Consider the following 12,398-nt stretch of genomic DNA (forward strand, 5'->3'; position numbering starts at 1 on the left):
ACCATCTGAAATTTGTTCTTCAAGCCTAAGCACTTTCTGTCCTTAATTTATGTTCACATGAGTTGGGGAGGGGGACTAGTCTGTGGAAAGAGCATGGCCCTGGAGTGGGGCCTGGACAGGTGTCCTCTCCCTCGTGTCCGGGATGTATGGCTTTGGCTACCTGTGCTACACAAACTTTTACAGTCTCAGGGTCCTTGTCCGTGAAATGAGGTGACACCCTGTGCCTCAAACGGTATGCGGAATGAGTTTCTCAGTGCTCAGCATCTCCTAGGCTTTAGTTAAATCCCAGTGTCTTGCCTGCCCCCTTTGTTGGTTGGCAGTGATGCCACCAGGCATATTTGCCACATCCACTTCTATATCCTTTTCCCCACCACAGGCTAGCTGCTCTCTAGTCATCTTTCAGGCAATTCTCTGTACTCTCAATATTGAAAAATCTTTTAACGTCATATTGCTAAATGACTTAGCTTAGATATTGGACCCAAGCACGCAGTGTGTGAGTCTGTAAGAATAGAATCTCACTTGCCTGCTTATTTTGTTTCTTGGCTATATATACATCTGTCCACTCCACATATGATAGAGAAGACAATATGAATTATAAACACATGAGAAGGAAAGAGGAAAGTTTTTTTTTAAAAAGTAGGGATGGGCACAAAATGATGCCGGGAATAAGTTCAGTACAAAACAGTGCACCATGGGTGTCCTATAATTTTCTCAGTGGAGGTTTGGCGTTCAAGCCCAAAGGCACTCCCACTCCCCTGTACATACACCTTTCTCCCAGGCTGTTCATTTAGAGTCACAGTATGATGAACATTTTTTTTTCCTCTCCCCTAAAGCGAGGATTAAGGAGAACATTAGGGCACCTAAAGAATTTAGCGTTAAGTGTTGTATACCAAAATAGTTGGACAGCTTTACTCCTTACCTTTTAATAGCTGTAATCCCTATAACAGAGAAGACAAAGAAAGAGGAGCCATAGTTCTAAACAAAACCTAAAGCAATTGAAACTTTAGGATGAAGGGTAATATGCAAAGATGGGATAAAAGTCAGAACTTCAGGCTCATAGAACCTCGGTTATTTCTTGGGACACAGTTGTGAGATTTTGCGATTTGCCTGGCATCATCCAGCTGGTACAGAGTGGTGCCAGAGAATTCGGTATTCAGAAGGCTTGGATTAGATGTCCAGCTCAAGAGTTAAATCTTTACTTCTGCTATAATGGAAAGTATCATCTTCCAGTAGTTGAGAAGAGTTGAGTATCATCTTGCATGCTGGTGAAACGAGAAAGGATATTTCCAGACAAGAGCTCCCTGAGGTCAGGGGCTGCTCAGTTTGATTCGTTATGCCCCTGGTTCACTGTAGATGTTCAATAAATATCTTTTGAATAAAAGAAAGGGTACTGTTAGGTGGCCCGAAAACAACCTAAAAATGAGAACTTAGAAGGGAAGACTTTTCTTAAATTCTTAACAATGAAAACAGTTTCCCCACGGATCGAATTATAGTGTGGAAACAATCACTTCGGTCTTCAGACAGAACTGGGGCCACGCTTTACTGCAGAAAATTCAACATCTTTTTGAGTTTCCTTAATGAACATATTAGTAACAGAAGGTTTGTTACTGTTTTGTGCCTACCTAGCATCCTCTCTCCAAGGATGTCAAGAAGGCTGTAGAAATGTACTCTTCCCCACTCATGGGCAAGATGAATGAAGCCAGCAGTTGGAGTTCTTGATTCATTCTTGTAACTGACTCCTATCACTTTGGAATGTCTTCCCTTTCTTTAATTTTAGCGGTAACTCAGTTTCCTGAGGAAATGTGATCATGGAACATACTCACTGTCTTGTAATCCATACGAGACTGGGGTTCGATTGTGGCTCCAGTCCTGCTTCTGTCATTAATGAAATGTATGACCGTAGTGTCTTCTCCACACCTCAGTTTTCCATCTCCAAATGGGTATACTGGAACTGGATGGTCTTTAAGACACTCGGTGGTATTACTCTCTTTGCCCTTTGTATTTAAACTGGCAGTTACCGATCGTGGGTCCTTTGTTTTTGAATGATGGAGTGGTGTCTCCCTTGGGCCCACCGTCCCCAGCTTTATAGCTTGAAACGGCCTCCTCAAAACATCTAGCCAGCAAGGACAGCTGGATTCTGATTTCTGAAAATACATCAACCTGACATGATTTGGCTGAGTGGCATGGGAGTCCTGGCTCTGAGTTGTGCGATGCTGTCTTCTGGGTTCTTTCATTAAGCTTGGAGTTGGTATGTGGCACGGGGACTTTTGCTTCCTCTGGCCAGTGGTACTTGACTTCCACGCCCTAGTCCTTTCAAGCTAACTGTGGATTTTCCTGCCCTTTTCCAGGTACACAGTTCCTCCTAGCATGACCGTGATCTGATCAACAGCTAACGTGACCTGACTCCTGTGTGTGGCACGGCTGTGCTGGGGGCTGGTCACTGCCCACAACTACGGAGCTGCCATGGCTGCTGCGTCCACTTCCAGCCCTCTAAATTCACAACCCCAGGTAAGTGATTCAACCTGGCGTAAGTCTGCACTAATCTTAATTGCACCAGATATTTAAATTGAGTTTCAGAAGGCGCATCTGACTCTAGGGATGGGATGAAACCTTGTCATGATCATTTAGTGGGCATTTGGATAACGGTGCTTTCGTGGGGGAGGTGCTGTTGAGTTCGAAACAGCTGGAACAATGAGCAAGTGATGACAGAGGACCAGCCTCCGTGCGGAGGGGTTTTCGTTTTCAGTGCTTTGAAGGTCTGTCTGTTCCTAGAGGCATCCCGGTCCAGACCGTTGAAGGCAAATCCTGCCGCTTTCCCTCTCTTGGCTTTTTTTAGGGTTTTAATGAAATAGCTCAGGCCAGATCCCCTCTTAGAAGTTTTCTGAATGCAGTCTCATTGTCTGCTTCCTCTAATTACTGTTTTGCCTTGACCTGTTCTAGGAGCTTTGCAAAGAAGAGGCCCCTCCCGAAACTTGTGAACCGTAGTCATGCGTTATTTTTCCTGTCCAGTGAACAGCAGTCACGTGGCAAGAACATTGCCTGCAGATGATTTTACAGTCTGATCTATTAGAGTAGTAATTGGACCTTTTCCGTTTTAACTGGCAGTGTGGTGTAGTGGGGAAACAGCCTTTGCGAGCGTTGGGCCGGAAGTCACATCCCGGTGGTTGGATGGCCTAGGTCACGCTGACCTCGCTCAGCTTCGACCTCTCCTCGTGCCACCAGACTTTGCGGGATGGTTCTCTGGATTAAGCGATAGCAGATAGGCGGAGCACGTAGCAGGGGCTCAACAGTTAGTTTCCCATCTGCTCTTCCTTCGTCTTCTGTCCCCTCCTTTTAGAGTGTGGCCTTCCCCATCTCATTTGTGATAATCATTTGTAAGCCAAGGTTAAGAAAAAAGTATACCTTTGAAAAAAGAACCATGTTGTTTGAAGTTTAAATCGTGGGGATACAGAATGTTTTTCCACACTTTTTTTTTTTTGGTTCTGTATCATTTTTCAGGCCCCTGGCTTCTGTAGGTCTTTCAAGTTAGGGATATGTGGAGGGAAGAGCCAAGACGCCGGAGGTGGAGGGTGGGGAGGGGGAGGAGAGCATTTTTACTTCATGCATATCTAAGTGATTTTTGTCTCTTCTAAAAAAAAAAGACCTTGGAATTTGTCATCTGGATAAAGTCCTCCTGTTATTTTTAAGATTTTAAAGCATTTGATATTTTCCAGAAAGTTTATTGTTACCACCATCATGTGTGTATTTCTCTTTCTGGTAAATGGATCTTGCTTTTCCAGCATTTCATTGACTTGGGCTGTTTGGTTTCCATTGCCCTCAGTCGGATTTTTAGTGCTGCAGAGACCTTGTAAGGGCGTAGTGAGACCGAGCACCCGTTCCCCAAGGTTGCCCTGTCAGAGTCCGCTGTGGCAGTCCCCGTGCAGCAGCCATTCTGAGCCTCTGGTGAAGTGAGGTAGGCCCTAGCTCCGGTTTTCTGGGCAAGGATTTCAGCCCCTCTGTTGCTTCCGTCAGCGTCTCCCAGAGGAGCATCTTATCCGCACGCCTCTTTGCTCTTACACAAGCTACTATCAGCTGGCAAGCCGGAGAAGTATTTCTTAGTGACTCATTTAATTAAAATGTTTAACACCACCCAAGGTAGAAAGATGTTGTATTGAATACAAACACTTGGGGAAAATATGGGCTCTTGTAAATCCTCTGTGGGAAGGTAAATTGGTGCAGTCACTCCGGAGAGTACTTTGATAGCATCTATTAAAATTCTTTCCCTTTCCATATACCCTCTTCCCATCTCAGTAACTGCATTAGAAAAACACATGTAGATGAGCCCAAGGAGATGTGCATTAAGGTATTTACTCACTGAAGCACTAGTTGAAGGCCAAGAAGTACAAAGCTTTCTGAATATACGATAGCAGAGCGACAATTCAGGCGTGCTGTTATGATTTAAGTACCATGAAGCAATTAGAAAAATGGTAAGTACATATCTCAACACAGTTCTGTCTCCCTAAGATACCTGACGGAGGAAAAAGAAAGTAAAATGCAGACTCATTCAGGAAGATATCATTCAAACCGTAAACCAAGATCGTATGTTTTTAGGGACGACTGTAGGATACATTAGTGTAAGCGCATAGTGAAAAGTCTAGAACACACATTGTCAGTGGGGGTGATGTTTTCCCCCAGAGTGCAAAAATTGGATCTTGGGAGACAGAAAAAGCCCTCCTAAAGTTTAACCCTACCTGATGACATCCTGTCCCTTAGTATTTAATTTCACTCATTGGGGAGAATTTAAATATAGTAAGTTTTCTTGTTGAGAATTACCAGTGGCGGGGGTGGGGGGGGGCAGCAAAAAGTCAAACCCTGGGGTAGATGTGCAAAGGCTCTCCCGTCCCACTGCCTGGGGTTTAAATCCTGGCTCAGCGTTTACTGCCTGAGCCTGTGGGGGTGGGAGAAAGGTTTCTGCCCTGTGAGGTGTTTCCTTACCTGCAAAATGCCCATAAAAATTACAGAGCCAGCTTCATAGGATTGTTTTAAGGATGAAATGAGATAATATGTCTGAAACGTAGAACAAAGTCTGGCACCGAGGACTCAGTACACTTTAGTTAACAGCGTTGAGCACACTCGCTGTGGGCAGGCCTGGGGAGTCCAAGAATAAATAAAAGAAACAAGGCTTTTGCCCTGCAGGGTTTAGAAATGTAGTGGGAAATGTGCAGACGGGGAAACAAAATATTAGAGACCAGTGTCACACGCGCTAGGATAGAAGTATGGGGACGTTAGGAGAAAAGTAAAGCAGCCAGGAAAGATCTGCAGGATCAGGGAAGGCTTCTGGAAGGAGGACCGCCAGGCTGGGAGCTGGTCTGTCCTTACTTGGACAAGGGAGGAGAAGGAGCACGTGTGAGTGTCGAATGTCCCAAGGGGAGAGCGAGAGCCCAGCATTTGGGGGGTCCGTTCAGGATAGCTGCCGTCTGCTGGGGTGTGAGGTGGTAAGCACAGATGTGCTCAAGCCAGCTCTGCCAGCTCCTGAGATCCAACTGTTAACATTTTCAGGAACCGTGCGAGCCAGCTGACTTCATGCTTGTAGCTTGCATTCAGCCCGGGTGGAGTCTTTAACCAGGGAAATTGGCAAACACAGTTCCTGACTCTTTTTTTTTTTTTTTTTTAAAGATTTTATTTATTTATTTGACACAGAGAAATCACAAGTAGACAGAGAGGCAGGCAGAGAGAGAGAGAGGAGGAAGCAGGCTCCCTGCTGAGCAGAGAGCCCAATGCGGGTCTCGATCCCAGGACCCTGAGATCATGACCTGAGCCGAAGGCAGCGGCTTAACCCACTGAGCCACCCAGGTGCCCCCACAGTTCCTGACTCTTAAGGGCCCATTGTTAGGTATTTATCAGCCTACTTCTGGTTGTAGAGGAGGGAGATGGGTTGTTACAAGGTTGGAGAAGATTCTTGCAGCGCCTCGCAAGCTATGTAGAAGAATTAAACATTAGTCTTGAAGCGTGTGTAGCTTTGGAGTCATGGGGCTGGCTTCAGACCCTGACTTTTGATAGTTCTATTGAACAAGTTCATTAATTGATCTCAATGAGGGTAGCAGGTCCTCTTATTCTTAGTATGTGCTGGGAACAAGCAGCCTCGGATTGTTGGAGGAACCCAAGTCCACCTGGAAGGAGTCAGCAGTAAACTATCAGCTTAGGTCCCAGGGAGAGGGAGCTTACACTCCTGGAGAGCTGCACGTCCCTGGGTCACTTTGTTCCCATGCCTTCTGATGATCTGTACATCTGTTCTTCACATGTAATTTGTGCAGTCAGATTTTAGTCCCAGGCTGACTTGCCCTCGCTCAGGAGTCTGTATGGATGTCTACTCTCCCAGATTTCTCCAGGTTCAGAGAAAGTGAAAGTAATTGAAATACACCATCTCCTCAGACAAGGCGAAATGAGCAGTTCCTTCCATCAGCCTAGCCTGGTATCGTCTGGCATATCCACTCGCATTCTTTTAGACTGAATTCAGGGACCTATGTAAAGATGAACCCACCTTCGAGTGTGAGAATCCTGACAATCCTTTTCTAAGGCAAAAAAAAACAATTGCAAAAAAAAAAAAAAAGCTTTTGGTTTTGTTTTCCTCTATTCATTTGGTAACAAAGAGCATTTTTCTAATCAAGGCTGCCTAATACTAGATATAAGCTAATTAATATGAACAAATAGCCTGTGATTGTTTCAAACAATAATAGGGAAGAAAGCTTTCTTTGTCACTTGGGCTGGGGTTGCTGTTTAGTTAGTGACAGATAGGCCTTGTGCTTTGAAGTGGGACAAGTTTGTATTCCCTGCTTTGCCCCTGACTAGACTGTGAGGTGGATTTTTGTTTTCTCCTGTTGAGAAAGCACCTTGTTCTTACGAAGCGAGATAAATACTGCCCCGAAACTGGGCTAGTAGCAGCAGGAAGACCATGTGTAGCTAAGATACTCCTGTGTTAGTCTAGGCCTTGATAAAGAGTTCCTTGCCCAATGAAACCTTTAGGGAAATGTTGGCAGACGGGAACACGTTCACCATTAGGTTAAATTAATGTGTTCATATCCTGCAGATATGAACTTGGGGTGGGGTAGGAAATAAAGTCTTGCCACTCTTAATGGCCGGTTTCTGTTTCTAGAATTCTGGTTAGCATTGCTTTAATTGAGTTGCATCCAATGACCGTGGGTAGAGGATGGATTCGAAGTTTTATTTTCCTTTTGATTGGAAAGCCTGAGTGGTTCACTACATGCAAGAACAGTTTGGCCTATCTCAAGCCCAGGATCGATGTGGATAATTTCAATGGTATTCCAATCCCGCTCCCTGGGATTCCAGTAAGAGAGGACTCTATTCTAACCGCATTTTACAAGGTACTTCATTCTGTCATTTGTGAAGTGGCTATCTTGGTTTTAAGCCTGGGAAACAAAGATATTTTGATCCCTCAAAGTGATTTCCTGCAGCTTTCTTTAAAGACATGAGTTTGGGTAAATAGGGACTAGTAGATACCCAGTGTTCTCATGGAACACAAGTAGGTCTCTACTTGTCTCTTGGAAGGCAGGCGTTTTTGAACATTACCCAATAGGTTCCTCTAACAAAATCCATCATATTTCCAAAATGTATGTTTTAGAGGTTTTATTTCTGATGTTAGAGACTGGATACTTTTGGATTAAAGCACTTGAATTCCATATTAAGTGGGTTGCATTTTTTGCCATTGAAAGAAAAGTTTTGAAACTAAAGTTTTTTAGGTTTTTAGAACCTTTTATGATGGCAGTTTTCAAATGTTCACAAAAACAAAAAAGAATAGTATAACGGGGGTGCCTGGGTGGCTCAGTGGGTTAAAGCCTCTGCCTTCGGCTCAGGTCATGATCTCAGAGTCCTGGGATCGAGCCCCACGTCGGCCTCTCTGCTCAGCGGGAAACTGCTTCCTCCTCTCTCTCTCTGCCTGCCTCTCTACCTACTTGTGATCTCTCTGTCAAATAAATAAAGTCTTAAAAAAAAAAAGTGTCTTTAAAAAAAAAAATGAGACATACACTGAAGGCTCCAAAGTAAAAGAATGATTGTAATTGTTAAATTTTTAGTCTCTAAGGGATCACAGACAGCTGGATAGGGCTTTTAGACTAAAATGTAAATAGTTGGAATTTGAAATATATTTCCAGTGCCACACAGTGAAGACATGGTGTGGTCTGGCTTCATCTAACATGGAATTGAGAAAAAAGAGTTCCAGAGCTGAGATACAGGTGAATTTTAGGTCAAATCCCATAGCTGTGGCATGTTTTTTTTTTTTTTTTTAAGATTTAATTTATTTATTTGACAGAGCTCACAAGTAGGCAGAGAGGCAGGCAGAGAGAGAGGAGGAAGCAGGCTCCCTACTGAGCAGACAGCCAGATGCGGGGATCGATCCCAGGACCCTGAGATCATGACCTGAGCCGAAGGCAGAGGCTTAACCCACTGAGCCACCCAGGTGCCCCGCTACGGCATGTTTTAATATAGGTATCTCTTATAGTTTTATTTCTTTTAATCTCTAAAATTCAAGTAATATGCACTGTGCTCCTAGGTTTAAATGGCAAAATATCTGTGAAGTCCTTTATCTGTTTAAATGGCAAAATATCTGTTAAGTACACTATCAGCCCCTTAGATACGTGACCTATATTATTTCCTTCCTTCCCCCCCTCCCTGTAATTATTCTGAGAATTCTTTACAGGGAGAAGGTGGTTACCTCTACAAATGGTCTGTGTGTATGATGTGCTTATGTAGTGTGCCAGAGATCCATCAGAGGAAAGCCAAGGTAGATAAACAGTACGGAAAACTCCAGCCTATTGCCAGGAACAAATGCATGCGTAGATAAACACTTAGATTTCCGACTTACTCTGTCTTGAGCCACATTTCTCTTAGAGGTGAAAACTTGTGCTTATATTGCAATTTAAATTCATCTCTGCTCTCTTTTGTGTTTATAAGCTCAGATAAAGCTTGAGAGGATATTTTATTTCAGAATATGAGGGCACATTTTCTTCCCCCTCCAAACCAACTTCCATAAAATAAAGGTGGGGGAAGAGGGATAGGGAGTTAATTCTCTCACGTGACAAAAAGTCGTGTGGCTTTAAAAAAAGGGTTTAATTTATTTATTTATTTGACAGAGAGTGAGAGAGAGAGAGGGAGATCACAAGTAGGCAGAGAGACAGGCGGAGAGAGAGAAGCAGGCTCCCTGCTGAGCAGAGAGCCTGATGCGGGACTCCATCCCAGGACCCTGAGATCATGACCCGAGCCGAAGGCAGAGGCTTAACCCACTGAGCCACCCAGGTACCCAGGATCATGTGATTTTTTTAAAAAAAGATTTTATGTATTTTTTTTTTTTTTTTAAGATTTTATTCATTTATTTGCCAGAGAGGGAGAGGGTGAGAGAGAGAGCACAAACAGGGGGAGCAGCAGGCAGAGGGAGAAGCAGGCTCCCTGCTGAATAGGGACCCCAATGCAGGACTCAATGCCAGGACCCCAGGATCTTGACCTGAGCTGAAGGCAGACACTTAACCAGCTGAGCCACCCAGGCATCCCTATTTATTTTCTTTAAGGAAACTCCACATCCAGCGTGGGCGTATACTCAACAATCCAAGAGTTGCATGCCGCAGGGACTGAACCAGCCGGGAGCCCCAAGGCCACGTGATTTTACTTAGAAAGGGACTCGGCAGTGATGATTAGGAAATGTTTAACAATTATATCCATTTTAGTAAGTTTTGAACTTTAATTCTATTATAGTTAACATATAGTGTTATATTAGTTTCAGGTGTATAATCTAATGTGCAATAGTGTACACTGTAGGGTCCAGTATAGTGATTCAACAGTTGTGTCCATTACTCAGTGCTCGTCTTGACAAGTGCACTCCTTCATCCCCATCATCAATTCCCCCATCCCCCCACCCGCCTCCCCTCTGGTGACCATCAGTTTGTTCTCTATTGTTAAGAGTCTGTTTCTTGGTGTGTGTGTGTGTGTCTCTCTTTTTTCTTTTGCTCCTTTTTTTTGTTTCTTAAATTCCACATATGAATGAAATCATACAGAATTTCTTTCTCTGAATTATTTCGCTTAGCGTAATACCCCCTCAGTCCGTCCACGTTGTTGCACATGGCAAGATTTCATTCCTTTTTATGGCCAAGTAATATTCCACACACGCCACATCTTATTTACATACACACACCACATCTTCTTTATCCATTCATCTATATGAGGGCACATTTTGACTCTTCTATTCATATAATGAAGATATCTGGGTACAAAGACCTTTCGTGTTTGCTGCTTTTTCTTTCCAATATTTTCTTTCTAATTAGTCTTGAATGATTAATGGAGCTACCTCTATAGCCTTCAAAAGGGATGTGTTTTTCTCACTCTTCCTGCCCATTCTGATGCTGTTTGCCTAGTTTCCTTTTCACCTGCCTAGGTTCTCCAACTATTTTTCTTTGAACTTTCACTGCAGCTTTTCCAGGAATAGACACTAAGGTGGGGCTGGGTCCTGCTGTGTTTCCCAGGGGAGGAGAGCGTAATAACAGAGTCCGGATTTCTGTCTTCAGAGAATCGTACCTTGCTATAAGAAGACTGTCATTGAAAGAATCAGCCTCCATCCCCTGTCTGTGATGATACTGCTATTTCATAATTGCACAGCATCCCTTAAGAACTGCCCTTCAGTTAAACTTATCCCACTTCATAAACGGTAATCCTAGGCAGGCACAGGCTGGGAAAGAAGTGTATTGTTACCTTCACCTTAGCATCTAAGACAGAAAGTTTGTGAAAGAGTCATGGAATAGATTGAGTTCTTGAAAGGTTAAGTTGGAAGTAAAGTGACTTTCAGGGATTCAGACCCACTTTGGAAGCAAGAACCTCCAGTCTCAGAGAAAGGAGGGATAGGACATGGTGGAACTAGGTAGCTTCCTGATGTCTCAATATTTGCACTTAGATGAACCCCCACCAGCCAGCATGGGTAAGTTTTGGAGGCTTAATTGAGGCCTGGAAAGAAGATCTGTTCATCCAGAATCGGCTTTGAGCCCCAACTCTAAGGGGTTTGCATACTCTAAAACTCTTGTCTAGCATGACCTTAATTGTAGTTGATTAGGTTACCGAAGGAATCTGGAAAAAACAGTGGAGGGCAGGACCCAGAAGAACCCCAGCCAGCCCTATGGCTTGTGTTCTGGGCTTATCTCTGACATGCTGGATGGAGTGGGTGACCAGTGGGAACTCAGGACTCCACAGTCACGGTCAGGCAAAGATCTTCCTACCTCTGTGAGACCCATCAAGGTGGAGACTCAGCTGCTCATCGGCCATTGTTTCATTCAGGATAAACTAGGATGACACTGAACTTGCAGATGGAAATTCAGTTCCTTGATAGTGGAGCAAGAAAAGGTGGAAGAAACAAGGAGGCATGATGGGGAATCTGTGAGGATTATGGATGTAGTTACACTGTGATGTTTAGCTTTTTCAGATGATGTATCAGGAATACATACTTATTCTTAGAACTTTTTTACATATTTTCCTTAAAATCATTAAAAAAACCAATAAAGTAGTGAATGCTACTGCTTTTGGATGCACGTTTTATTGCTTTCTGTATTACAGAAAAAGAAAGCAGACGAGCTCTGTAGGAATAAAAGAGTATATAAGTGTAGGTGGTAGAATACAAAGATTTAAATAGTAAATAATCTTATTTTTAAAAATTGAGCACCTGAAACTAATATTATTTATCAGTTATATCTCAATAATAAAAGAAACCACTGTTAGTTGAGAAAATTATCCAGACAAGCAACGTGTAAGTACGTGAAAAGTATTAAGCCCCTAAGAATAATAGTAAAATAGACGTAAGAGCTCTTTCAGATTACTTATCAAAGTTTCATAGACCTTCGAGAAGACTTGTATAGGTGCTGTGACAGATCATAAGACTCATTGATTTGATGTCAGTTCCCTGCAAATGCATTTTGTAGATTGAATGTGATCACAATAAAATACTAAATTTTTTTGGAAACCTCACGAGTTCTAACACTTGTATAAAAATAAAAAAGGTCAGGGGTGCCTGGGTGGCTCAGTGGTTTAAAGTCTCTGCCTTCAGCTCGGGTCATGATCCCGGGGTCCTGGGATCGAGCCCCGCATCAGGCTCTCTGCTTAGCGGGGAGCCTGCTGCTTCCTCTCTCTCTCTGCCTGCTTCTCTGCCTACTTGTGATCTCTGTCTGTCCAATAAATAAACAAAATCTTTAAAAAAATAAAATTTAAAAGGTCAAAAAAACCTGATAAAATCTTAAAGAAAAACTAGATGGGAAAAAGTGCTTTTCCAGATACCAGAATTTATAATAAAGTTAAAATGAATAAGGCAGTGAGGTATTTGTATGGGGATAGATAAAGCATCAGGAGAAATAGACACCAGTCCACACCCGTATCGC

General features: G+C 43.2%; 1 protein-coding gene across 7 annotated transcripts in view; it reads left to right on the plus strand.

The window, feature by feature from the left end:
- Window positions 1-12,398, plus strand: part of LPAR1 (lysophosphatidic acid receptor 1) — a 201,171-nt gene that overhangs the window by 122,606 nt on the left and 66,167 nt on the right. For all 7 annotated transcript variants that reach the window (XM_032306780.1, XM_032306776.1, XM_032306777.1 and 4 more), the window contains one exon: window positions 2,349-2,508. In XM_032306780.1, coding sequence (XP_032162671.1) covers window positions 2,464-2,508 — 45 coding nt within the window. In that variant the 5' untranslated portion in view covers window positions 2,349-2,463. The remainder of the gene's footprint in view (window positions 1-2,348; window positions 2,509-12,398) is intronic.

Source organism: Mustela erminea, chromosome 12, assembly GCF_009829155.1.
Source record: "Mustela erminea isolate mMusErm1 chromosome 12, mMusErm1.Pri, whole genome shotgun sequence".
Classification (NCBI taxonomy): domain Eukaryota; kingdom Metazoa; phylum Chordata; class Mammalia; order Carnivora; family Mustelidae; genus Mustela; species Mustela erminea.